Here is a 24,138-nt window from a genome sequence, read left to right as displayed (position 1 = left end):
CAAGGCCGGAGGATGCGATCGGGCACCGCGCCGTAGACAATGAAGCCGCGGGCGCCGCCGCCCGCCCCGGGCCCCGCGCGCCGCGACCGCACCTGCCGGCGAGCCCGGCCCCGCGCCTGATCGCCCGCCGGCCCCCGCCAGCCCATGGCTCGGCGCCCCGGGCCCGGACCCCCGCACTCGGGCCGCGCGGCGCAGGGGCTGGCGGGCGCCAGGAGCACCGTTCCCGCAGCCTGAGCGCGCTCCGCCCCGCCTCGCGGCGAGCCGGGGGGCGTGGACCCTCTCCGGGCGTGCCCGCCCTCCCCGCCTCGCCCGGCGACCGGGCCCCGACCGGCGCGGCCCGGCGGCCCGCGGCGCGCTGGATGCGGCGGAGCCCTGGCGGGCGGCCGCGGCCCGGGGCGACATGTACCTGCTGGACGGCAGCGGCGAACCCGCGTCTCCGCCCGCGGACGCGATGCCGCGCGGGCCGCCCCCCAGGAAGACCGTCTACCGCATCTCCGTGACCATGGTCAGAAAGGAGCAGCTGGGCGCGCCGGGCCCCGGCGGCCCCGACCCGCGTCCGACTTGGAGGCCCCGGCCCGCGCGCTCCCCGGACGCGCCCGGGCGGCTCGTGGAGGAGGCGGCGGGCGCTGAGGACCCGGAGGACCGCCGGCCGCCGCGCACCTGGGACTTCCGCACCTTCCGCACCCGCAGCACCGGGCAGCTGGAACTCGGGCGGCTCCGGCCTTGCGCACGCGGCCCGGAGCCCGAGGACCCGACCGGCAGGCCCCAGGCCATGGAGGAGGAGGTGGAGGAGGGGTCGGGCTCGCCCGCGCCGGGCAGTCCGGACGTGGAGGGGGCCCGGGCCGCGCCCCTGCGGCGGAGCCTCAGCTTCAGGCACTGGAGCCGACCCGAGGCGCCGCGGGGTAGGACCCTGGGCCGCGGGAGGCGCTACAGCAGCTCCGGGAGCCTGGCCTGGGCCCCGGGCGGGGAGGAGGTGGCCGACCCCGAGGCCGCCCTGGAGCCCGCGGCCTCTGGGCAGCCCGCCTCGGAGAAGCGCAACACCCTGGACGTGGGTGAAGTGCTCAGCAAGAACGACGCGCTCTCGGACCTGGAGCGCTGGGAGCGCAGCAAAAGCAAGAACCGCACGCTGGACAACAGCGACCTGCAGCGGCTGGAGCGCGCGCGGGCGGCGGCGGCGGCCGCGGGCCACGGCACGGCGTCGGAGCACCGGCTGCTGCGCTTCTTCAGCGGCATCTTCGCGCGCAAGGACGGCGCGCCCGGCGGCGGGCCCTCTCCGCGGAGCGGCGCGTCGCGGTCGCGCGGCTACTTCAGCAGCCTGCGGCGGGCCCCGGCCGACGCGCACTCGTCCAGTGCGGAGAGCATCGACGGGTCCCCCCGCAGAGGTGGGCAGCGCGGCCCGGGGAGGGGAGGGCCTGAGTGGGGTGGGGGTCTCCGCAGGCGGCCTGCCTGGTAGAACACGCCGGGGCTTGGTCAGGAGTGATCAGGGACCGACCCTCCCGGGTCACTGATGGCAGGTGGCCGTGCAGGGAGTGGACTCCGGTACTGCGGGTCTGGAAGTTCTTGCCTCTGCTCCCGGCCGCGTGTGCTGGTGCCCCTCAGGGCCTGTCACTGAGGCCACTGTGAGCCTGTCTGCGGAGACATCGCCTTGCCCAGCGGTGTCTTTTCCCCGCAGTTGCTGGCGCAGCCCTCTTTCTCCATAAGCTCGGGCTGCACTGCGCGCGTGCTGCCTGTGATACCTGTGGGCTGCCCCAGGGACCCCGGCTTGGCCCCTGAAGCCACCACGCAGGTGATGCTGCCTGGCCGGGAGAGGCGGCTTCCTCCCTGGTTAATTTCTTCCTCCCGCGTCCCAAGCTGGTCTCTGCAGACGCCACCGTCTGCGAATGCTGCTGTGTGGCCTCGCTCACCTATTGCCCTGCTGGTTAAGAGGGTTCACTCCAGTGGTCAGAGCTGGGTCTCTGCCCACGGCCTCCCTGCCAAGTGGTGTCACGTGGTGAGAGCGCTTCCGAGCCCCGACTCTAATTCCTGGGAATGTATGCTAGCATTCAGGCAGGAAAACCACAGCCCCACAACATATCCTGAAATCTCAGTTCTCTGTTCTGCCAGAGGGCTTGCAGAGAAGGTTCTGGAGGCAGATGTAATACTCCCTTGCAAGAACCAACTGACCTTCTGGTACTTGTTCGGGAGTCAAAGTTCTCCAGAAACAGCAAAACTCTGCGTGCCTGGGCAGCACCCTAAAGGGAAGAGGCCAGGTGCAGGGGGATGGCTGGATTGTTGCACCCTTCTTCTCACCGGGGAGGGCTGTGAGCGATGTCTGAGAATATTGGTCCGTGCATTTTCCACCACCGAGAAATCATTAGTAACGTCCTTTCTGCTAATTACCAAACTCTGCTGTCAGTAGAGATGGAGGTGGGTGAAGCACTCTTGTGTGGATTTTTAATTAGAGGTTCTCAACTGCTAACTCACCACCCCTGGAGACAGTGTTCCTCCTTAGTGGACTTCACAGGTTAGCTGGCTGCCAAGCCCTGTATTAAAACCAGCCGACACAAAGAAACCACTGCCCTCACTGAAGTTCTTTTTAAGGTAAACTGAACACAGGCGATGTCATGTTCCCATCCGCTCCGGTTCATCCTCAGGTGACAGAAGATGTTTGGAACCAGGCAGTCGAATGTGCGGTGTGTTAAAATCTGAATTTTTTGATTAATGAGGACATAGCAGTTCTCGGTAGTTCTTTCTGGTTAACTTGCTGCCCACACCTTTTGTTTTAACCTGCCCTGGAATTTTTTAGAAGACACCACATTTGACTTCCACCATTTTCCCATCCCTTCCCACATACCCTTAAAATATTAAAAACAACACAAGTTATTGCCCTCATTGAAAGCTGAGACCCTTGGTTTGTAGTAAGTTACCACTGCCATCACTTGTGTTCTGGGGGGAAGTTCTGCTCTGCAGGCAGCTCTTCCTCTATGATAGCAGGCTTGCATCTTTGTTCTCACAGTCTTAGTAGAAAATAGTAATTAGCTGCCTGAGTTGCAGACAAGTACACCAGTAGTGGGGGGCGTGGAGCTGGCCCACACACCGCTTAGGAGGCAAGTGCTTCGTCGTGGCTATGCAGGCAAGTTAGAAGCTGGTTAAATGGATTGATAGTCGGTTTGGAGTAGTAAAGATGTGAAGTGTATTGGGAATTTTTTCTCTCTCTAGGGCAGTATATAAAATATAGTAATAATTAAAATCACACTTGGTTGCTTTATCCCTGTGGCCCTTCCTTCTCAGGGTGGAATTACTTTCATCTGAGAGTAACCCTCTAGCATTGTGGGTTGTGTGGGAAAACAAATGTTCGCGAACTAGATTAGAGGACACGCAGTCAGAACTCTAGGGCCTTATTTCACAGTTCTAGGTAATCATAGAACTACTTCCTTCGCCTGTCTTTTGGCAAACAGGCTTGAAGCGTAAGTGTCCTCAGGATTTTTGTAAGGCCTGTGTCTAATTCCAGGGAAAAGGTGCAGCCCCACAGCTTTTTGCTGTTCTCATTTTATCATACTTGCTTCCTGTGGCATAGATTATGCAACATTTAGGTGCTGTTTAAATGAGGTTTTGAATTTTGGGCAGAATCCTCTCTCGGGTAGCATTCCTGTGCCATGGAGGCCAGGTTCAGTCTTCCCTGTGAATGTCTGTAGCGCCTTAAACTACGGAGCCAGGTGGGTTTGCCAGATCTGGAAGATGAGGATTTCAGGAAGGTCGTGTGGTGTGGTGAGGCAGAACACGGCTTGTGAGGTCGGGCAGCACCCTGTAATCAGACACTCTCAAAGTGCAGCAAAGCTGGAGATGTTCACGCTCGGCGTGATAAATATGCTTTGTCACCGAGAGGCTGCTAAATGTTTGTGAGTCAGGCTTCCATCTTCAGACCTGTTTGGATATCAGAGTTACAGGTAAGCTGTTGCAGACCTGTGATGTGATGTGTTTGAAGAGGAGTAGTCACTAGCTTTAAATCTCAGCCACTTTGTGTCAGACTTTGACGTCCTTTCAAGTGTAAAGGGCTTTAGAGGAGATTTGTCGTGGGGGGCAAGTTTTCCTTTTGTTACACACTTCCAGCTGTTAAATTTTTTTTAATTTGGCCATGCCATTTCTGACCAGGGATCAGACCCCTGCCCCCTGCATCGGAAGTGCAGCGTCTTAACCCCTGGACTGCCTAGGAAATCCCTCAGCTGTTAAGTTTTTGAACTGACTCTTGGAAAAGAACTTTAAAAGATTACCCGATTATTATGTAACTGGCCTCTTAGAGTTAATTTGCTTAGTCTTGGACCAGGTACCTTTGTAAGATGGTTAGAGTCTGATTTTAAGAGCGCACACAGGTTCATACATCACATTGCTATGGATTTCTTATAACCTTACCTCAAGTCTTTAGGGTTAAAGAGTTTTGAGTTTGAGCAAGCTCCAGGAGTTGGTGATGGATAGGGAAGCCTGGCGTGCTGTAGTCCATGGGGTCCTCAAAGAGTCAGACACGACTGAGCAACTGAACTGAACTGAGGGTTAAAGATTAAAAGCTCCTACTGGTATGGGGTGATTTCTCATAGTTTTTAATCCCTAATGGTTTTGTCCATTGAGGAGGCTCTTCCCCTTTCTCCCCAGTGATGTGTATCCTTCGCCTCCCAGGGTTCCAGGGCTGTTGTCCTCAGATTCCTAGCTGTTAGGAAGCCCTGGAGTGTTTCAGGGGCTTCCCTGGTGGTGCAGTGGTAAAGAACCTGCCTGTTAATACAGGAACCACAGGAGATGCCGGTTCGACACCCGGGTCGGGACAATCCCCTGGAGGAAGAAATGTCAACCCGCTCCAGTATTCTTGCCTGGAGAATCCCATAAACAGAGGAGCCCGGCGGGCTACATACAGTCCACGGGGTTGAAAAGAATCAGAGATGACTGAGGACTGAACACCGACAGCAACAAAGAATGTTTCAGAGAGGCCTTATGTCAGATCAAGGGCAGTTTCCTGTTACTCAATATGCATGTAACGGGACAGAGTATGTTGACATCAGTATAATTTAATACAAGGGAAGCTCACATGATGAATGATTCATTAGGCTGTTGGGTGTCACTCGCTGGCGCTGGCCTGGGCAGCCTGCAGATACTCTTTGGGACCAGCTGTGGGCAATGGCAGGCCAGGGTCACACGTGTTTTCGGCGTGTTCTGTTGCTGTCTGGGAGGATTGATTACAGCAATAAAGTGATTCATTGATAGCCCCGACTGAGATTAGCTCTTTAAATTAGTCATTTACAACTGATTTTTGACAACATGTTTTGATGAGTGGCTTTGCTGTTTAATTTTTGATTCTCTTTGATTTTCATCATTCAATTTGTGTAGGCAGAGAGACTGTTCTATAGTTTTTGTTTTTTTTTTAAACTTCAGTGGAGAGGTGAAGCAATAATGAAATGAAATAACTGAAATAACCTGATACATTTTTGGGGTACCTTTTTAAAGTTTGTTTCTAATTGGAGGATAACTGCTTTCCAGCATTGTGTTGGTTTTTGCTGTACATCAGCCGTGAATCAGCCATAGATATACACCTGTTCCCTCCCTCTTGAACCTCCCTCCTAGCCCGCTCCCCATCCCTTCCCTCTGGGTTGTTACAGAGCACCTGATTTGAGATCCCTGTGTCAGAGAGCAAATCCCCACTGGCTGTTTCAGTATGGTGATGTATATGTTTCCATGCTACACTTTGAAACTTGATTTGTTGCTGAGAAGGACATTCAGGGCTTTAAAGAAAGAGAGTCACTCGAAGTTTCTCGTTTGAGACATTTTGAACTAATTACATACTCAACATTTTGGAATTCACTTTTTTTTTTTAAGTTAATTATTCCAGGTACACATTTAGGAAAATCCCCATCGTTTTATTTATAAGGTTTTCCTGGAGATGGAACAGCTCTGAGCTGTTCCTGAACAGCACCTGGGACGCAGAGCCTCACTGGGCAGCGAGAGATGCTGTGTGTGCGCCGGAGGTTTGGGCTGTGTCTTGCCATGTTAATTTTCTCTAGTTGGAGCCCACTTTTCATCCTAGTCACCTGTCAGCGTCTCTGTTAATCTCAACCTGGCCTTGGAATATCCTGTCCCCAAAGGAATGTTTGAAAGTGCCTCTGCTGAAGAATCCTCCAGTTTTAACATGGGCCCAGTGCAGCCATCTGGGTGGTTATACAGTCAAAAATGTTTGGAAGTATAAGATGCAGCTATAAAGCACTGGTACCGCTTTGTATTTTGGGCTGTTTTCTGGTTCTGTTGCATTAAGAGGCATTTGGGTGTCTGTCGTGTACTCTGCAAGAGAGCTGGGGCTTCCTAGGGCACAGTTCCTGACTTCCAAGGTCCGTGGCGTTGGGGAAGATGGTGAATCCTGTGAAGCACAGCTTCATGGATACTTTGGGGAAGATATGACTGCATTTCTCTGCACAGCAGACCTCCATTGGAGCACTGACCCTAACATGTTACAGTAAGGTCTGATTATCGAAAAGTGTGGAAAAGTGTTAGTCACTCAGCCGTGTCCAACTCTTTGCGACCCGTGGACTCTAGCCCACCAGACTGCTCTGTCCATGGGATTCTCCAGGCATGAATACTGAGGTGGGTTGCCATGCCCTTCTACCGGGGATCTTCCCCACCCAGGGATCAAACCTGAATCTCTCACATTGCAGGCAGATTCTTTGGTGTCTAAACCCTAGTCCTAGTGTGTCAGAAGGCCTAATATCCTGCCAGGTCTAAGGCTCAGTGAGCCCCTTCTGGGTGTCCCATTCCTTTTCCTTATGCAGGATGAAGAGCGCTGGACTTGGCAAATAGACTTGTAATAAGTGTTTGTGGGAAGAACTGACGAAATAACTGGAGGACACAAGAAAAGGGAGCAAATGTCCATAAAGAGGAGGTGGAGTGAATGAAGGCCTCCCAGAGGCATACAATGATTTGGGTCTTGTAGGATCAGTAGGAGGTTACCAGGTAGAAAAGAGGAGATTCTCGATCAGCAAGTTGGTTGAGATTTCTATAATTAATTCCTTTAAAAAAAAAAAAAAAAGGAAAAGATTCCTGTTTCCCTGATCTATATGACTGATGCCATTGTCAGGCATTAAAAAGAATGTTTTGGTTTCCAAGAGGTTTATTTATCCTTTTTTCCTTTTTTGGCATGAGTTTTTTGTTTATGTTGGGAAATTGCTTTTAGGCTATTGTTATGCTTTTTCTGTAATTATGTGAAAAATTATATTCATTTAAAATGGTGACACTGTGAGTAAAATAATGAAAAAGAGGTTTTATTTATTTAGGGCATCAATTGAGATAAAGTATGTGCAGCTGCAGTTATATCCCCAGGTGATGAACAGAATTGGTATTAAGGTCAACAGATTAGCACAAAGAAGGGCGATTATTGCCTTTGCATCATTTTGAGAGAAAGTGCCATCTGCCCAGCATCGTTTCGATGTGGGTTTTGTTCAGCTCACATTGGAGTGTAGTATGGCGATGATGCTTCCTCGTCTGTAGGTTACCGTCTGAGACATTCTCTCTCTCATACATTTCCACCGATCTTGGCTTTCGCATTTGTTCTCTTTTCTCTTGTTATTAATACTTTGCTTAAGACAAAACTGTATATGCTTGTAGAGTTTAAAAAGTGTTAGCACACATCTGTTGGTTTGCCTGGCTTTAATTCAAAGATTCGTCCTGACCTTTTGTTTTCTCATCTCTTCTCCTTGATTTCTTTCTTTCTTTCTTTCTTTTTTTTTTTGCTTTGGTTTTTCAGTTCTGACATCCCTCCTGGATCTGAAGGTTCAGAAAGCTTACAGAAGTGAGCTTTGTGGACTGGAGGATGGGAGTCCCAGTCACTCTTTCAGTACCAGAGTGTACCAGCCAGAGGCTTGGGAAGCAATTATTTGGCTTCTGCTTATCTGACCAGTGAAGATAATTAGAAGAGGCACACTTCAGCTGGTGGGAGGGAAGGGGGAAAAGAGGGCCCCTTTCTTCCCATTCCTTATTGAGAATTCTTCGCAAGTACCGAATTTGCTTCTGGCGCGATCATTACGTGCGAGGTCTTGCCTGACATAGTCATTTAATCGACCTGTAGGGTTGCTCCCTTTACTCCATGGGCTGCGTGCCGTGGACGTTCGTCTGTTTGAGATGCTTGTCACAGGGCATCTTGTGTTCCCTCTCGCCCCCTGTGCCTGTCATTGCAAGGGCTGACACTTGAGGATTGCCACCAGCCTCCGATGCAGTTCCTGCCCTCTTGTCCTCAGGCCAGAATTACCCAGATGCCTCTTGGTCAGTGGATGGACGTGGGGGATGGTGGGTGTTTATCCATCTGGGACCTTCCTGTTCCAATTGGAAAGGGCTTTTAAACAATGGAAAAGTCCGTCTGTGAGATCTGTGTGACAGGATTTCACACCTGTAACCTGTTTTCCTGCAGCCCCAGTTCCTGGCCAGGTGGAGTGGTGGGCCCAGCAAGGCAAGCTCTGTCTCGGTGGTGCCCACGGCTCAGCCATAGCTCCTGGACACTCAGATATCTCGTCCTGGTTATTTTAGGTCCCAGACTAGAGTCCCAACCATACTTGACTCTGACCTTCCTTGCATTTAAAAGGAGATGGCCTAATCTGCTTTCCTGATCTGGTTCACGGAAGGCTCCGGAAGCCCAGTTCATTTAAGGACACTAGGGGATTTCTAATTTGGAAGGGAAACCCGGGAGCCTGGAGACTTGTCTCCCAGTTTTTGAGAAGCAGACATAACACGGACCCAGGAGTCACTGGTGAGGGAGATGCATTAGGGAAAGGTTGACTCAGGTCTCGGAAGGCACAGACAAGCCATTCCTCACACTTGGAGTTGGCTGCCTCTTTACACGGGTTGTTCCCAGTCACCAGAGGCTTCCACACACAACAGAGTCGGGATGTTGAGAGGGGGGCCGTGTTCATTGTCTCGGGGCTTGGAATTGGTGGTCTTGGGCTTCCCTGGTGGCTCGGATGGTAAAAAGTCTGCCTGCATTGTAGGAGAACCTGGGTTTGATCCCTGGGTTGGGAAGATCCCGTGGAGAAGGGCATGGCAACCCACTCCTGTGTTCTTGCCTGGAGAATCCCAGGGACGCAGAAGCCTGGAGGACTGCTGTCCAAAGCGTCACAGAGTCGGACACAACTGAGCACGGCAGCAGCAATCTCGGACCGAGGGAAGTCTGCTCCCACCCCTGCTCCCCCCCAAGGCCACTCCCACAGGTGGCAGCTGCCCCAGTGGCTTGGCTTTGCTTCCTGGGCCCCTGTTGGGCCATTGAGACCCCCCATGACCCTGACGTCCTTTGTCCTTCTGGCTTCAAGGTGGTGGGTGCTGTCCCAGCCTCACCTTAATCTGATTCTCCTATAGCCCACGCTTCTTTCTTTCTTTGCTTTCTGTTAGCGTTCTTGCCTTGAACTGATTTCAGGTATGTGAGTTACACGATGATGGTGGCAGGAAAGAATGTTGTGTTTGTCGTGGGAGCCGTTGCCACGTGGAGAGGGTGCAGCTTCTGGAGTCAGTGGAATCCGTTTGGTCTTGGCTGCAAACTTAGGCTCCAGGCGCCCTGAGAAGTCATTTCACTGCCCTGAGGTCCAGCTGCCTTGTTGATTTAAGTAGAGTCCCTGTGACTGATTCTCAGGAAGGCCAGTTGTCGCCGTTGTTCAGTCGACTCCTTGTGACCCCATGGACTGCAGCACGTCAGGCTTCCCTGTCCTTCACCATCTCCCAGAGCGTGCTCAAACTCATGTCCATCAAGTCAGTGATGCCATCCAAGCATCTCATCCTCTGTCATCCCCTTCTCCTTCTCAGGAAGGTCAGAATGAGTGTGAAAAAGAGTCCTAAACTGTGTGGCCCAGCAGCTTCGCTTTACAATAATTGCTTGTTGTGTGTGTGTGTGTGTGTGTGTGTGTGTGTGTGTGTGTGTTTGCAGAAGGCTCCAGAATAGAACATATCACATATGGACTTGTGGTTGCTCTGACATGTAACATTGCCCAAGTGGGGCAAATGCGTTCCCAACACTACGAGTATGAAACCTTGTATTTTGTTTCCGCTGCTTCATCCTGTGTTTTCTGACAACCTTCATTTTAGCTGCTGCTTTTTAAGTTGCTGGCTGTTGAGCCTTCTTTTTTTAAGTGGGGGGGATCAGAGTGGTCTTTTTCCCTTCTCCCCCCCTGCCCCACCCCCTTCATCTGTGTAACTGGAAGAGTTAGCTCCATCTGGGGATTCATGGTGTTCTGACATGAGCCAAACATGTTTGTTTCCAAGAGCTGTTCCGAGCGCTGCGTCCTCACCCTGCCTCCCGCGACCCGAGGACTCCGGTGGGTATGAGGGACCTTTCGGAGTAGATCATTCACAGATGAGTCAGCATGAGACCCTCCGGGAGATCTGTCGTGTCCCACCCAGACGCACCACGTGGCGTCTGGCAGAGGGTCTGATGGTGAGCTCGTTTTACCCTGTGAGGCTGCTCTGCTGAGTTTGGTTTCCTGTGTTCTCTTGGAGTGCCAGTAGGCTCACTGTGAAGCCCTTTCAAGCTGGTCTCGCCCCCGTGCGGCTTGTCGGCCGGGGCCGGGGCTCCTGGCGCCCAGCGCCTGGTGTTTGTTTCTGGATGTGCGTCCGCGGGCACGTTCTGTGGTCTCTCTGTGCCTCGGTTCCCTGTGTTCCTGGAACTCTGGGCTGGAGGTGAGGGTGTGGGTGCTGCCCCGAGCTGCTGATTCCCTGGCCAGTAAGCAGGGCAAGTAGGGTGCTGCGTATGTGAGAAGTCGTGCTTTCCTTTACAGTGAAAAAAAAGGACACCCTAGGGAAAGAGGTACAATTTGGGTTCCACTGACTTTTTTTTTGCCCCGAATGTATTTGCCTCTTTTATCGTTCTGAAATACACGTTTAAATTTTGGTTAATATTTAATATTTACTCTATTTACAGTTCATACATTGTACACATATATAACATTTTATAAATCATAAAATAATACATTTGATATTCAGTATTTAAGTTGGTTAAAATTTTTAAATTCACGAGTACCTGACTCGGTAGGCCAGGAAGCTGTGGTTGAGATTTCTACCTGCTGAGCCTTGAAGCTCACTTCCTCCTCCTGCAAAGGGTACTTGCCTGCCTGCAACACCCGAGGGAGGTTTGGACATCAGCCGCTGACCGGCAGATTCGAAGGCCGCTTCCGAACTCTGATTCAGAGGAAAGCCTTTTGCTTAACCTCCTTCCCTGATTCCCCGTCCACTCCGTCCTGATGAATCTCATGACATTATTACATATGGGGTTGCTTCTCAGACCTGCAGGTTAAAGGCTAGCTGGGTGGGGCCTGCAGCAGCCTCTGTCCAGGGAAGCCAGGAAGGGGTGGACCCCAGCTCTGAGAGTGTCAGCCCAGCCCTGAAAGTGCGAGCCATTCTTAGCTGAAGAATCCAGGTGTATATGTGTGTTCTCTGCCACTCAGCCTTGTCTGACTCTCTGTGACCCCATGGATTGTTGCCCGCGAGGCTCCTCTGTCCATGGAATTCTCCAGGCAAGAATACTGGAATGGGTTGCCACTTCCTCCTCCAGGGGATCTTCCTGACCCAGGGACTGAACCCATGTCTCTTACGTCTCCTGTGTTGGCAGACAGAGTCGGTACCACTGTGGTACCTGGGAAGCCCACGTAGTTGGTATTGAACAGGTCTGCATTCCCGAGGCATGAGTTTTCCACACTGCGGGAGATTTTTGTGGCATTTTCCTGTTCTTCTGAGTCTTTAGAGTGTTATCGATCTCTGGGAAGGAGATTAAGCCCTCAGGTTCCATCAGGCCGAGTCATGCTTTCCGTCTAGGCTTCCTGGGTGGCAGATGTTAGCGAATACCTTTTATGTCCAGAAATTACCTCCAGCTGCCTCTGAAGCCTGACTTTTATTTGTAGCAGGTCTGCCTTTGGGGTGATTATATGATTTGTGCGCATAATGCCCGGTAAATCCTAGAAGGGTCCTTCACCTTAGATAGCGGCTGACAATCCATTTCAGGTGGATTTCCAGACTTAGATGTTCCTGGTGCATGTCCCTTGCAACTTGATAAAACTTGCAGATAAAAGCCCTTATACTGGTGACCAGCCTTTGAAAGGCAGCTTGTTTGTTTAGATGACCTGTCAGCTTTTCGATTCTTCCGTTTCCAAAATAAACAGGAATGCCCTCTTGCTTCACAGAACAGAGCCGGAGGTTTATCTGAGCAGACTTGAGGGAGGGCAGGATTTCAGCACCAAGCATCTGTCTTGAGGGAAAGCACCTATCCCCAGGAGTTTAAGCTCTGTCGTTGAAGACTGTTCCCTGGATTTCGCCTCTGGTCTCTGCCCTGGGACAGTCAGGTCCGGACTGTGCCCTGTCTTCGGGGCCTTTGGCCAGTCGAGGTGTCCGTGAGTGAGGTGTTAGGTCTCAGCATGCCTTTGAGGGGTCCTGGGTGTGTGGGGGGGGCGCTTTTTGCCTGTCCCAGCCGTGTCCCTTCATTCCCCGGGTCTCGGGGTCAGGGAGGGCCCCACAGGTCAGTTGCCTTTTGCATTGGCAGCCCCTCTGCCCCATAACACACTTCTGGAACTTTCTGCCTCTCTCTGGGTCCTCAGTGTGCCCTGCAGGTGCAGACCGCGTTCAGAAGAAAGATCAGCTCCCACCACTCACACCCCGGGCCCTTTGAGAGTCTATTGTGTCTTTTCCAGTGAAACGGAATTTTGTCCTGCTTGTGCCCAATGGCTTGTGCCTGTTACTGCCTGGACTGGGGTCTCCGTGGCTGAAATAGAAACTGTGGTCTATTTCAAGGGGCGGGGCTGTCCAGCAGAGCCCAGCGTCGTGCAGTGAAGGGACAGAGCTTCGGGTGCTTGGGACCACAAGGGGACCATGGGGCCATCCCCCATCCCCTGCCTGCCTGGGGAGCTCCTGCTACTAGACTCTGCTATTCAAGGACCAGGCCGATTACGCTTATTTTTAAACTGTTTTTGCTGTGTCACAATAAGGCAATTAGCAGCCGCCACACCTGCATGACGTGTTCCAGGCTGGGCTGTCGGAAGCGCTCTGCTTTTGTTGATTCACTGATTGCTGCAACCGCAGATCAATAGGACCAATGGGTTGTCAGTGGAGAGAGGTCTGTGGAGCTGTCTGTGGCGATGGACGGGGAGATCGGGAAGGGTGCCCGACCCCCATCAGTCAGGGGCTCCCAGGCTCCAGCTTAGCTGCTGCTCCGATGACCTTCCCTGCTGCACGGAGGTGGTCTGGGGCTTGGGGGCTGAAAGGCGCGTGCTGGGAAGACTTAGGCTGCTTTGTCCTCCCTGTCACTGTGCAGCCCCTCGGGTGGCGGGGGCCAGAGGCTTTCATCTTCTTAGGCTCTTAGACCCTGACACAGCATTGGGCGTCTTCATGAGCAGGCAGGGTTTAGCGACGGCAGTATCTCCGAGCAGCCCTGGGGACTGTACACTTGGGACCACACCAAGAGGGTCAGGCAAAGTGCGTGTGGGTCTGTGAGCCAAGGGGGTGGGATGGCGTGGGGCGGTGGTCTCTGGCCGGGGCAGATCCCCGTGGTCTCAGGTCTTTGTTCTACTGCCCCCCCTTGCTATTGTCATTTATTTCGAAGATGTAATTTCTCAGGGGCCTCAAGCTGTCAGTCCCTTATCAGGCATGTTCCCTACCTTGCTTCCTGCATCTCAGAGTTGAAAAGTGTTAGTTGCTTAGTCCTGCCCGACTCTTCATGACCCCATGGACTGCAGCGCGCCAGGCTCCTCTGTCCATGGGATCTTTCAGGCGAGAATACTGGAGTGGGCTGCCATTCCCTCTCTAGGGCATCTTCCCGAACCAAAACCCGTCTTAAAAGAAGATCAGGGCAGTTTCCCTGGGTTCCCCTGTGATTTCTGGCTTTCAGGGCTGGGGTGGTGGTAGATCGGCATGCGAGTGTGTGTGCCGTGTATGTGTGTGTTCACACCTGTGGAGTCTTCGCTGGCAGGGCTGAGGCCGATGCTGTCCGGGCAGGTGGGCCGTGAGCTGGGTCTTGAACCCTTGGCTGCTGGTGCACTCCGGCTGGCTGGTTTGCTTTCCAGGCTGTGTTAAACACTTGGGGATGTTTTGTGGTGTTGGCAGTGGTTTTAAAATATTTCTTCTATTTACTATTTTCTCCCTGGCCTGCATTTATCTGATAGTAAATTTATCTAACAGCTGCATGTGTTTGATGAAAGTGTTGTTGTTCAGTCGCTAAGTCGTGTCTGACTCTTTGTGATCCCGTGGACTGCAGCACACCAGGCTTCCCTGTCCATCACCATCTCCCAGAGTTTGCTCAATTGAGACGATGATGCCACCCAACCATCTCATCCTCTGTCGTCCCCTTCTCCTCCTGCCTTCAGTCTTTCCCGGCATCAGGGTCTTTTCCAGTGAGTCAGTTCTTCAAATCAGGTGGCCAAAGTATTGGAGCTTCAGCAACAGTCCTTCCAGTGAATACTCAGTGTTGATTTCCTTTAGGATTGACTGGTTTGATTTTCTTGCCGTCCAAGGGACTCTCAAGAGTCTTCTCCAGCAACACAGTTTGAAAGCATCAATTCTTTGGTACTTTTATGGTTCAGCTCTCGCTGGAAAAACCGTAGCTTTGACTAGATGGACTTTTGTTGGCAAAGGGATGTCTCTGTGCTTTTTAATAATGAAAGTGAGACAATAATAAATGCATGGGTGCCTGGGCTCAACGCACTGGCTTCACTTTTACTGCTCAGAGGGCTTAAGTACAGATTTCTGAAACAAAGAACCCTGCAAAGTTAGAGCTACAGGGACTTTGACCCCTGACCCACCCCACCCCTTTTAAAGGTGAAAACACCTTCTTTTTAAGTTAAAAAAGTCTAGTCAAAGCAATGGTTTTTCCAATAGTCATGTATGGATGTGAGAGTTGGACTATAAAGAAAGCTGAGCACCAAAGAATTGATGCTTTTGAACTGTGGTGTTGGAGAAGACTTGAGAGTCCCTTGGACTGCAAGGAGATCCAACCAGTCCATCCTAAAGGAAATCAGTCCTGAATATTCATTGGAAGGACTGATGCTGAAGCTGAAACTCTAACACTTTGGCCACTGGATGCGAAGAACTGACTCATTGGAAGAGACCTTGATGCTGGGAAAGACTGAAGGCAGGAGGAGAGGGGACAACAGAGGATGAGATGGTTGGATGGCGTCACTGACTCCATGGACATGAGTTTGAGCAAGCTCTGGGAGTTGGTGATGGACAGGGAAGCCTGGCATGCTGCAGTCCATGGGGTCGCAAAGAGTCGGAGATGATTAAGCAACTGAACTGAGCATTCTTTTCAAAGGTCTGGCCCAGGTGGGCTTCTGAGACTGTGGTGGCCACAGGCACCACACCCCTTCCTCCTATGCCCCTCTGCCCCACCTGCAGGCCTGGCTCTGTAGGTTACATTTAATTTCAGAGCTCCAATCGAACATTCGATGCTTTGCACTGGAAACTTTTCGGCATGTTTTAGTTTAAGAGAAAAAAATGATAACCAGGAAGGGATACGGTTTATTCTTGTTTTTTTATTTTTAATTTTTTTGGCTGCACGACACAGCTTGTGGGATCCCTGTTCCCCAACCAGGGATCAAACTTGTGTCCCCTGCAGCGGAAGCTCAGAGCTGTCACCACTGGGCGGCCAGGGAAGCCCCAGGGCGCAGTTTATTCTTAGTCCCTGGATGGGCAGGGTGAACACTTGCAGTCTTTGCAGGCAGACCTGAGACTGACGTGACACTGTTGGCCTAGGAGTCGTGCCTGGGGGCAGCCAGATGCTGGGACTTCTCGGGAAGAGACAAGGCCTCCGCACGTGCTGGACCTGAGTCAACTCAGGGTGGGTGTGTTGCTCTCGCTGGACCTTTGGGTGAGGTCATTGTGTTTTTTTTCATCTGCTCATGGTTTTTTTGCCCTGTCCAGTCCAGTGTGAGTATTGGTTTTGAGAAGTCCAAATCAATGGTTTTATTTTCAGAGTTCTAAATCCAGCCATGTAAACACTTGGGAGTCTGGGCCTGGGGTTTGGCAGGGGTTTGTGGCTATTTTAAATATGCCAGGAGCCTTCTTGGAAGCCGCCCACTGCCGGGTGTTTTGTGATTGTGTTGTAAGCCAGGGTCTCAGAGCTCTCCAGTGAGAGCACCACAGCCCTGGGGTGGGGGCTGTTGACAGGCGAGAGTCTGATTCTCTTCCCTCTAGAGTCTCTTTCTGAGGAACTGGGTGCTAGGTGCTGGGTGCCTCCTGTCCTGTGAGCCAGGCCAGTGTCTGCAGGTGGTTGGCGCTCATCAAGGGGGAGGGGAGAGCCGGGCCTTTTTAAAGCCTGTGCTCGCCAGTGATGTTCTCCCAAGGGTGGGAAGTTTTACACATTTCCATTGCTATAAGCAAAAGTAAATTTAGCACAGCTCCAAAGTCTGCTTATGGCCTCAGGTTAATCATCGGAGCTGTGCTAGCATCCAGGTAGGGCTTATGCGTCTGTGACTGGCTTCGGTTCACCTCCTTCTCCTCCGCCCCCTGCCCCCCACCCCCCGACCCCAGCCCAGCCAACACTGGGTGTAAAGTGATCGGGTTGCCATTGTCCCTTGTGGATGTGACCGCAGGAAGGTCACGTGTCAGCAAGCGCTGCAAAGCAGACTCCGGGAGAGCCCTTGGTGAAGTCTGTCTGTTGTCATGGGTTCACATCAGCAGGAACCCCAAGGAGGGAGAGACACTGGGCAGGGCTTTGTGCCCTGGGGACCTGCCTTTCCCTTCCTTCCTTCTCCTCTGACCTCACTGTGGCCCCCATCATGTGGGCCCTGCCCCCAGGGGGTGCAGCGCTGGCCCACGCATGGGAACGTGGCTGATGCCTTCTAGGTCCCTGGGAGGCAGGGCAGGGATGCAGAATTAAATTTCCTAGAAATAGACAGGCAGTTATGTTGTGAAAACTTTCTAAGGGGTGAGCGCCATCGTAACAGTTAGTAGCTAATTAGCTAGGTGCAAAGAAGAGGGTGCCCACAATGAGGGAGACCTGGGTTCAATCCCTGGGTCGGGAAGATCCCCTGGAGAAGGAAATGGCAACCCACTCCGGTACTCTTGCCTGGAAAATCCCATGGACAGAGAAGCCTGGTGGGCTACAGTTCATGGGGTTGCAGAGTCAGACAGGACTGAGCAACTTTACTTCACTTAAGGTCGAACAAGTTGCCACAAACCATGACGGTATCTCCAGAGGATGTAACTAAACAGAGTAAGCTCAGACACTGGAAGTGCATCGTGAGTTTGATCTCACGTGTCCACCGAAGAGGCTTCAGTCTGGGATGTTTCATGTATGTACAGCCCAGACCCGAGGGAGTTTCCTGGGAGGCACCCACCAGGGATGGTTCCTTCGTGCCCGTATGGACATCTCCACCTGGGTGCGTCCCTGACCACACCTTGGCCTCCGGCCCCTTCCCCGTGTTAGGGCCTTGCACCTCCAGCCAGACACCTGGCCTGCCCTTGCCCAGTCTGGTCCTTCAGAGGTCCTGGGAGAGTCTGTCTCTCCCGCGCGCATGCACACGGAGCTGTAGCCTGCCAGGCCTCTCTGCCCATGGGATTCTCCAGGCAAGAATACTGGAGTGGGTTGCCATTTTCTCCTTTAGGGGAGCTTCCCGACCCAGGGATCGAACTTGCGTCCCTTGTGTCTCCTGCATCGGCCGGTGGATCCTTTGCCACTGGGAAGAATCCTCACCACCTGGGAAGCCCTCAGGCCCCAGGCTTAAATGCCAGCACGTCCGGGCCCCTTGCTGACCGTCTCCCCCGGGGCAGCCTCTCCCTCTTTGTCCCCTGGCCCCCACAGCTCCTGCCTGGCAGCGTCATGGGCTGGCCTTACAAACCTGGGTGCTCACTGATGTCCTGCTCTGGCAGGCTGCTTCTGGAGGGTGGGGCCGGTTTGGAGTTGGTCCTGCATGCTCCTTGATGCCCTGTGGGCTCTTGAGATAAATGAACTAGCTTGGGCAGCTGGGTCAGGGACTGGCAGGGTGCTGTGGGCATAGGGGCACGGTTACCCGTGACTCAACGTGGGGTGTCAGAAAACGCTCCCCAGTTCTGGCCCGGTGGTGTTGGGGCCTTCCTGGTGGGGCTGTGCTGTGCTCTCCAGCCCTCGGGGGAGGTCAGCTCCTCGCCTGCAGGCTCTGGAAGGCAGGCAGCTCGGCCCCTGGGGCTGCGGGCGCTTGGCTCTCCCTTGGAGGAGGAGGGTGGGCTGCACACTGGGAGGACAGCGGTCGCAGGCTCCCGAGCAGGCCCCATACGGGGTTCAGGCACCCCAAGGAGGTGGGGAGGATGGGGATGTCGGAGCCGGGGCAGCTCTTGGAGTTGTCCAGGTTAGGCAGAGGGGCCAGGCTTTTCTAAGCCCCTTACCCGTCCGTGGTGAGCTGTGCAAGGGTCGAGTCCTTGAGCTAGGCCACTCTCTCTGGCCATCGCGTCGGGGTCAGCCTGTGGTCCGCCACCAACACACCCCACACCCCGACCCCAGGGCTGGAGGGAGGGCCACATTGCCCTCCACGGTCGTGTGAAGGTGCAGTCGGAAACGCTCGTGAAAAGGGCATCCGAGTTGTACTTGGCATCGTGTAGGAGGACACAGAGACTAAATAGAGGAGTTCCCTGAGAGCTGATCTTAAATTAGCTTTTCCTCGTGCGCAGAAAATCCTATCTCTGCCAGAAACGATCTCCTTTGCTGTGAAGTTAGAAGCAGATCCTGTGAGCGGCTCCCTAGCAGGTGGGAGGTCATGGCTTTTCCATTTGGAAAGTGATGCAGTTTCGATGCCTGATAATTTTACAGAAGAATCAGTGTTTTATAGAAAGTGACGGAAATCACGTCTGGTGTGAGAAGGCTACTGTCCGCTTGGGTGTAAGTTTAGTGGTGAAAAGGCCCGGGGAGCACCCTCCTGGGCATCTCCTGGGTCCCTGGGGCACCTGCCCTGGCTGCCTCGCTCGGCAGCTGCTCCAGCGCTTCTGGGAGCTGTCCAGCTACACACCTGCCTTGTTTCTCTCCACACGGGACTCCTTCCCTCCGGGGTGGCTGTGCGTTATCAGAAAGCAAACACAGCTCAGACCTAGAGGACAAGTTGCCAGGGGTAAGTCAGCGCCAGGACGGGTGGGGACTTAGATTTCCTCCTCCCAGTTTATCTGGCAAAACATTGACACGGAGCCTCCTGGTGCAGCCTGGTTTCTGCAGAGGCTTTGAGCTGTGATCCACGGGGCGCTGGTGATGGGTGGGCTGATGGGCGGTCCCCCAGGGCTGGGGGCCGAATACACGGGCAGCTGCTGTCGGTCAGTCGCGTCAGACTCTTTGCGACCCCGTGGACTGTAGCCCGCCAGGCTCCTCCACCCAAGGGATTCTCCAGGCAAGAATACTGGAGTGGGTTGCCGTTTCCTTCTCCAGGGGATCTTCCTGACCCGGGGATCAAACGCAAGTCTCCTGCATCGCAGGCAGATTCTTTACTGGCTGAGCCACCAGGGGACATATAAAATCTCACGTCTGTTCTTTTACTCGCTCAGTGGACCATGTCATTTCACAACCGTCTGAAAGGATCTCTGACAGTCATAGTCTGAGGACCAAGGAGTCTGCAAACAGTGGGGACCGTCTCCTGCGTTTCCTCCCTAATTCAGTGCTCAGATACTGAGGCCGACCTTCAGAGCCTTGCTCCTTTGCTACCGTGGTGACCACGTGGGTGAGGCCTCTTGCGCTCCTCTGGTTCTTAGAGGCGTAACCAGGAGCCACTCCTTTACGAGGGAAGCCTCTCTTTTACCTTTCCTGACTGCAAAAAGAACCCCCACGCCCAGGGTGAAGAAGGAAAACAGGACCCGAATCAGTAGAAGCGTCCCCCTGCCTCTTCCCCCTCAGAGACATCGCCTGGCTGGCCTCATCACAGTGGCCGTCATCGCGGACCACCTTCCTTGCGTGGATTCTGAGCTGTGGTTTATCAGCTCGCTCACTCGTGACCGGGTGCCCAAGCGTGGGCTGAGGGCGCCCGTCCCGTGACCCGGTTTTGGTGTGTTGCGCGTTAGCTGTCCTGGGGCTTTCCTGCGCACAGGTCGCATTTTGTGGGGGCGCAGTCTGCACCCGAGCCTCCATGGGGTTGCAGCCACATCTGTGCTGTGTAAACCGGGAGGTGCAGTGGGGGGCACCTTGCCGGGGCAAGAGATGGGAAGTGGGTGGCGTGTCCCACAGGTTACGCGTGTGTGCAGGACCGCTGGACACCCAGCCTGGGAGCAGAGGGGCGGAGCAGGGTGAGGCTGTCTTCCCAGGATGCTCCTTGAAGGGGACCGAGGTGGAGTCTTGCGGAGATGCTGGGGGGTACCCATGATGTTGTGACCCTTGCCAGCCCTCTGTCGTGAGCTTAAGGATTTCATTCCTCTCTGTAACCACTGGCTGTTCTCCTCTTCTCAGAACAGAGGAGAGGAGGCCCAAGACGGTGCATGCGTGGGTGCGTGGCAGGGCTGGGTACCAGGACTAGCAGAGTGGGGATGGACGTGGCCCTGACCAGTGGGGAGGGACTTGGCGCACTTGTTTTATCTTCCAATTTTTCATGCATTGCACATGCATGCATTGCACAGTACCGACCCTGGAAGGCAGTGACAGAGGGGCGCAGAGGTCAGGCAGGCCCTGGAGTGCTCATTGGACGCCCAGGTGTGACGACGTAGCAGGCCTGCACCTCTGCACTCTGCAGCTTGCGTCCTCGTCTCTGGGATAGGAGGCCCCAGGCCGAGCCCGCAGGGAGGAGGCCCAGGTGCGTCAGCCAACTTGACAGACCTTCTGCAAGAGCATGATTGGGTTTGCTGGACACTGCAGCCTCACGGACGGTATTTGTTTTAATCTTATAAAGCAGCCCCCGGAATTGGTAGGGGCAGCCTGAAACCCCTACCCGTTTCCTATGCAAGGGCGGCAGGCTTACTGTGAGAGAAAGCCATACACACTGACTTGAGGTGAGCCCCGTTCCCGCCCTGGAGAGAGAACTATCCCAACTCTTTTTGCTTTAATTTGCTGTTTATCTATGTTAAGTCAGGGGTAATGGTAGCCGAAGGCCATTCTGTACCCATCACAAGGAACCCAGGTCTGTGAAACCTCCCTTTTGGCCAGCGCAGACCCATTAAGTTGGGAGACGCTTGGCCTGCCCCATGCACCAGGGCACTGAGGGTGTGCAAGGGAGGGAAGAATCTTTCCTTGAAGGGAAGAATCTTTCCTTGAAGGGAAGATTCTAGGATGTGAGGCTGAAGGGACCAGGTGCAGGCTTCTTGTCTTCCAGGGTAAAGGATGGGGCCGCAAGAGACCAAATGAGTTGCTTCCTGGACGCGGGAATTCCCACCTTCAGCTGGGGCAGTGCTGGTTACCGTCTCTTGCTTCAGATGCTTAGCTTCCTGGAGCAGCTCAGAAGGGGTTCACTACATCCACGCCCGCTCACCCGTGTCCCCTGCAGGCCCAGGTGGGAGTTGACTCTGTGCTGGTGATGGGCAGGCCATGGCAACACACAGTGGGCTCTGTACCTTCTGCTCTGCTGTTGGGGGTTTGCAGTCCTGGATCCCACCGGCCACATGGCCTCCACACCTCTGCTGACCTTATATCTGGAGGGACAGAATTCATGGGCTCCCTGGTGGCTCATTGGTAAACAATTTGCCTGCAAATGCGGAAGACGCAGGAAACTCAGATTCAATCCCTGGGTTGGGAATATCCCCTGGAGAAGAAAATGGCAACCCACTCCAGTATTCTTGCCTGAAGAATCCCATGGACAGAGGAGCCTGGCAGGCTACAGTCCATGGGGTGGCAAAGAGTTGGACACAACAGAGTATGCACACAGGAAAAGAGTTGTTTCTGCTTGCTCATTCTGTAGTCATCTTCTGGATTGGATTGGATCTGTTAGCAATCCACCCCTTATTATAAACATTAATTGCACCATGAATTACAAAATATTACTATTTACAATTCTTTATGAATTTAAAACTGTCAAGACTCAATTATATCCAGCACAGGACAGACTGAAATGCAGCTTATGAATTGTAAACATCTAAGCCATCTCTGGGAAGAATCCCTGGAGGAGGAAATGGCAACCCACTCCAGTATTCTTGCCTGGAGAATCCCATGGACAGAGGCGCCTGGCAGGCTACGGTTCATAGCGTCGCAAAGAGTTGGACACAACTGAGCGACTTCACACACACACAAGATGTCTCTTTTTTCCCAGGGTTTATTTTAACCAGGAGAATTTTCTTGTTTCAGCTCTGTCTTAACTTTCACAAAGAAAGTGAAGGTTACCCACCAGCAGCATCTGAGCTGCACAGTAGAAGTTACTTTTTAATATATATGTCGACTCAGACTTTAATAAGAAGAGCCAACAGCTGCTTAGAAGTGCCAGGAGCCAGTGGCCGGAGGCTGTGTGTCCTTGACCTTGAGCTGGTGTCTTAGTGGTGGGACGGGGGCTCTGTCATCCTAGGGCCCTTGTCTCGGGACCCTAGTGTGGAGCCGGTGTTACGGTTTCTCAGTTACTCATCACACCAACTATCATTTGAAAATTCTTGTTACTGTTCCCACTTACAGAAGCGGTTACCCCAGGCTCAGCTGTAAGTCCCCGTGCAGTTCAGGTTGACCATCTCCTCTGTGCTAAGACCCTGGGTGGGTCTTTATCCAGCCCCCGTTGGCAGTGCTCTGCAGACAGAGAGGAGCCTGAAGGTGGCCTAAGCCAGGGGCTGGCTTGTGGGCCAGGCAGGAGGTGTTGGCAGCCTGAACTGCTGTGGGCATCTGATAAAGCCTGGGGCCCAGGCTCGTTTGGGAAGGAGAGATGGAAAAGATTGGCCTAGGCGAGGTGTCTGAGACCCCAGACTCAGACCTGTGCTTCCCCGCCTTGGCGTCTTTCCTTCCCTTGGTAGGGGGAGGGTCTGGTGTCACTGTGAAGGCCTGGGGACATCACGGGGGCTCAGCCAGGTGATCATGGTCCCGGGAGGCCCCCTGCAGACACCAGCAGTGTCTAGTTGGGGATCGCCTTGGTGTGTAAAACTGAAATATAATATAGGAAGGTTTCAGGTGGCAGCGGTTGGCTTAACAGGAAGAATGGGAGCTGACCTTTCATAACATTGTAGCTTGTGACCCTAAGATACGTTTAAAGTTGAATGCACTCTCCTGCTCGCCAAAGTTTTGTGACCCTTTTCAGTGCTGGTGAAATGGGACCTCCACACACTCGGTGACTCTTCTTTCTGAAAATCCCTGGGGCATTTAGTGGCCAAATCCACTCCTAGAGCCATGAAGTAAGCCTCCGAAGAGTGAACAGCTGCGGCCACGTTGCGTTCTGCCACCTTAAGGGTTCAGTTCAGTTGCTCAGTCATGTCTGACTCTTTGAGACCCCATTGCAGCACACCAGGCTTCTCTGTGTAACACCAAATCCTGGAGCTTGCTCAAACTCATGCCCATCAAGTCACTGATGCCGTCCACCATCTCATCCTCTGTCAGCCCCTTCTCCTCCTGCCTTCAGTCTTTCCCAGCATCAGGGTCTTTTCCAATGAGTCAGTTCTTCACATCAGGTGGCCAAAGTATTGAAGCTTCAGCATCAGTCCTTCCAATGAATATAAAGGACTGATTTCCTTTAGGACGGACTGGTTGGATCTCCTTGCAGTCCGAGGGACTCCCTAGAGTCTTGTCCAACACCGCAGTTTGAAAGCATCTGTTCGACACTTAGCCTTCTTTATGGTAGGGAAGGGAATCAGCCATCCTTTTGTAAGTAAGAAGCCTGCACAGTCCCCTGGAGCTCATCTGGGCAGACAGCATGTGCCTTGGGGGCTCCTTAGGGAGAAGAGAAAAGGTCTTATCAAAGGCTGGTCGTGTGGAGAAGGATTCTGAGCCACATCAGGGCTCAGGGGAGAAAAGATGCTTTGGGACTGCAGACCCTCAGTCGTGTCCACGATGGTGGGATTGGGGGTGTCTGGGTGGCCTGGCAGGGGTCACCCTATACTGAGAAGGGCCTTTGGATTGGGGGTGGGACAGTGCCTGCTTCTGTTGCAGGAAGAGGGGCTCGTCTAACACTTGGAATTGAATTGTCCAAGGAGACACGCTTGCTGACAAAGCAAGAGACTTCATAGGAAAGGGGCACCGGGTGGAGAGAGGAGCCTGAGGGGACGGACGCGGGAGACCTGCTGCGCCGCACGGCTCACTGTCTCAGGTTTTACGGCAATGGGATCTGTTTCCCAGTT

At 53.4% G+C, this 24,138-nt stretch overlaps 1 protein-coding gene across 6 annotated transcripts in view; it reads left to right on the top strand.

Annotated features, from left to right (window-relative positions):
- AGAP1 (ArfGAP with GTPase domain, ankyrin repeat and PH domain 1) overlaps nucleotides 1-24,138 on the top strand; it is a 573,926-nt gene that overhangs the window by 161,770 nt on the left and 388,018 nt on the right. For 2 of the 6 annotated variants that reach the window (XM_069584732.1, XM_069584742.1), the window contains exon 1: nucleotides 325-1,382. The exons of 3 other annotated variants lie outside the window; for them this stretch is intronic. In XM_069584732.1, the coding sequence (XP_069440833.1) occupies nucleotides 401-1,382 (982 nt within the window). In that variant the 5' untranslated portion in view covers nucleotides 325-400. Of the gene's footprint in view, nucleotides 1-51; nucleotides 1,383-24,138 lie in introns of those variants that run through there. One more of the 6 variants, XM_069584749.1, reaches the window with a different exon arrangement.

The sequence above is a fragment of the Ovis canadensis genome, chromosome 1 (genome assembly GCF_042477335.2).
Source record: "Ovis canadensis isolate MfBH-ARS-UI-01 breed Bighorn chromosome 1, ARS-UI_OviCan_v2, whole genome shotgun sequence".
In the NCBI taxonomy this organism is placed as follows: Eukaryota; Metazoa; Chordata; class Mammalia; order Artiodactyla; family Bovidae; genus Ovis; species Ovis canadensis.
The sequence above is the reverse complement of the archived record's forward strand: the minus strand, read 5'-3'. Positions and strand labels throughout refer to the sequence as shown.